We start from the raw sequence: 2,127 nt of genomic DNA, 5'->3' as shown, positions 1-2,127 counted from the left end.
ATGCTGTCGAGGAAGGGGATCATCCCCGAGGAGTACGTGCTGACCCGGCTGGCGGAGGATGTGCCGGATCATGCCCGGTATCGCGCACGGGAGCGGCGGGCGCGTTTCGTGGGCAAGAATGGTGCCTGCAACGTGGCCCATAAAAACATACGGGAGCAGGGACGCTTCCTCCAGGACGTCTTCACCACCCTGGTGGACCTCAAGTGGCCTCACACGCTGCTCATCTTCACCATGTCCTTCCTCTGCAGCTGGCTGCTCTTTGGCATGGTCTGGTGGCTCATCGCCTTCGCCCACGGAGACCTGGACCACAGCACGCGGCTGCAGCGCGACCCCAGAGAGGGGGCGGCGGAGGCCCCGGCTGGCTTTGTGCCCTGCGTGACCAGCATCCACTCCTTCACCTCCGCCTTCCTTTTCTCCATCGAGGTGCAGGTGACGATCGGCTTTGGGGGACGCATGGTGACAGAGGAGTGCCCAGCCGCCATCCTGGTGCTGATCGTGCAGAACATCGTGGGGCTGGTGATCAACGCCATCATGCTGGGCTGCATCTTCATGAAGACCTCGCAGGCTCACCGCCGGGCTGAGACCCTCATTTTCAGCAAGCACGCAGTCATCGCCCTGCGGGAGGGCAAGCTCTGCTTCATGCTACGGGTGGGTGACCTCCGGAAGAGCATGATCATCAGCGCCACCATCCGCATGCAGGTGGTGAAGAAGACCGCCAGCCTGGAGGGGGAGGTGGTGCCCCTCAACCAGATTGACATCCAGATGGAGAACCCTGTGGGGGGCAACAGCATCTTCCTTGTCTCCCCACTCATCATCTACCATGTGATAGACAAGAACAGCCCCCTTTACGACATCTCCCCCCTGAACCTTCACCACCACGAGGACCTGGAGATCATTGTCATCTTGGAAGGGGTGGTGGAGACCACCGGCATCACCACTCAAGCCAGAACCTCCTACCTGGCGGATGAAATCCTCTGGGGCCAAAGGTTTGTGCCCATTGTGGCAGAGGAAGATGGGCAATACTCTGTGGACTACTCTAAATTTGGCAACACGGTGAAAGTGCCCACCCCTTCTTGCACTGCTAGGCAGCTGGAGGAGGACAAGAGCATTATGGACACCATGCCGTTGTCCCCTAAAGGCACAATAAGGAAGAGGTCTGTCAAGCTAAGGCCCAAGTTTACCATAAACGATGAGCCTTCCTGATGCCTTTTGACTGGGAAACTCTGTTAGGGCTTTGTGTCTGAAAGATCTCATAAACTCAAAACACTGAGGTGGCCTCTTACTTTTTTTTAAATTCAGGTTGGTAGCACAAGGTATGTTCTGGTATTATTTATTGTGGGATAAATCTAAAGCTAATTATATTTTTTTAAAGGTGTGAGAGATTTCAAGCAGCACTGGGAGTAGGAAAATCATGGTCTGCAGCTTTAAATTTCAATTCAGGCTGTCCTATTTAATTGCACGATCATTTTGCATTGATTCATCTGCAGGTAATGACATATTTTCTCAAAAAATAAATGTATATTTAGCCTCAGAGATTGCAGTACTTAGGGTCTTGCAGTGTCCTCAGGTCAGTAGTTCTTAACTGTTTTTTCCTAACTTGAACAATCAATACAGCAAAATAAAATGTTAATAATTAATAAAGTAGGCTGGATTTAAATGGTAACAAAAGGGTCAGGCAATGTTATGTATGACACAAGACCAGATCTGGAAGTGTCTATGTATTGTACTCTATGTCTCAAAGAAATTAACTGCCAGATTTGCTTCATCCATATTGTATTGTATGGAGCCACTCCTACCACATGCAATATGAAATGTATTTGAATATTTACTTTTGTTTATTTTAAAACCCTTTACACTTCCAAAATAAAACATTTAGGAATACCTTTTTGGAGTGTACATTTCTGATAGTAAGCAATGCTTTACCTTTAAAAAGAGTAGCAGATAGTATACAACTGAAATTAATTATAAATAGGGAAAATTCTGTATTCTAATTTCTAAATGAAGAGAAGCAACATCCCCCCCCCACACACACAGAGCCACATGGCAATAGGATACCCAGTAAAAAAATTAATCTCTCTCTTAGGTCAGAGTGAATTCTGTTAGATAATCTAGGAATATAAATAGAAT

At 48.0% G+C, this 2,127-nt stretch overlaps 1 protein-coding gene across 1 annotated transcript; it reads left to right on the top strand.

The window, feature by feature from the left end:
• Positions 1-1,881, top strand: KCNJ11 (potassium inwardly-rectifying channel, subfamily J, member 11). Its single transcript, XM_010563838.1, has one exon. It carries the CDS (start codon positions 1-3, stop codon positions 1,201-1,203), a length of 1,203 nt encoding a protein of 400 aa, XP_010562140.1. The 3' UTR covers positions 1,204-1,881.
• The last annotated feature ends 246 nt before the right edge of the window (positions 1,882-2,127 follow it).

This window comes from Haliaeetus leucocephalus, unplaced genomic scaffold (genome assembly GCF_000737465.1).
Source record: "Haliaeetus leucocephalus isolate CR32 unplaced genomic scaffold, Haliaeetus_leucocephalus-4.0 Scaffold173, whole genome shotgun sequence".
Taxonomy (NCBI): domain Eukaryota; kingdom Metazoa; phylum Chordata; class Aves; order Accipitriformes; family Accipitridae; genus Haliaeetus; species Haliaeetus leucocephalus.
The sequence above is the reverse complement of the archived record's forward strand: the minus strand, read 5'-3'. Positions and strand labels throughout refer to the sequence as shown.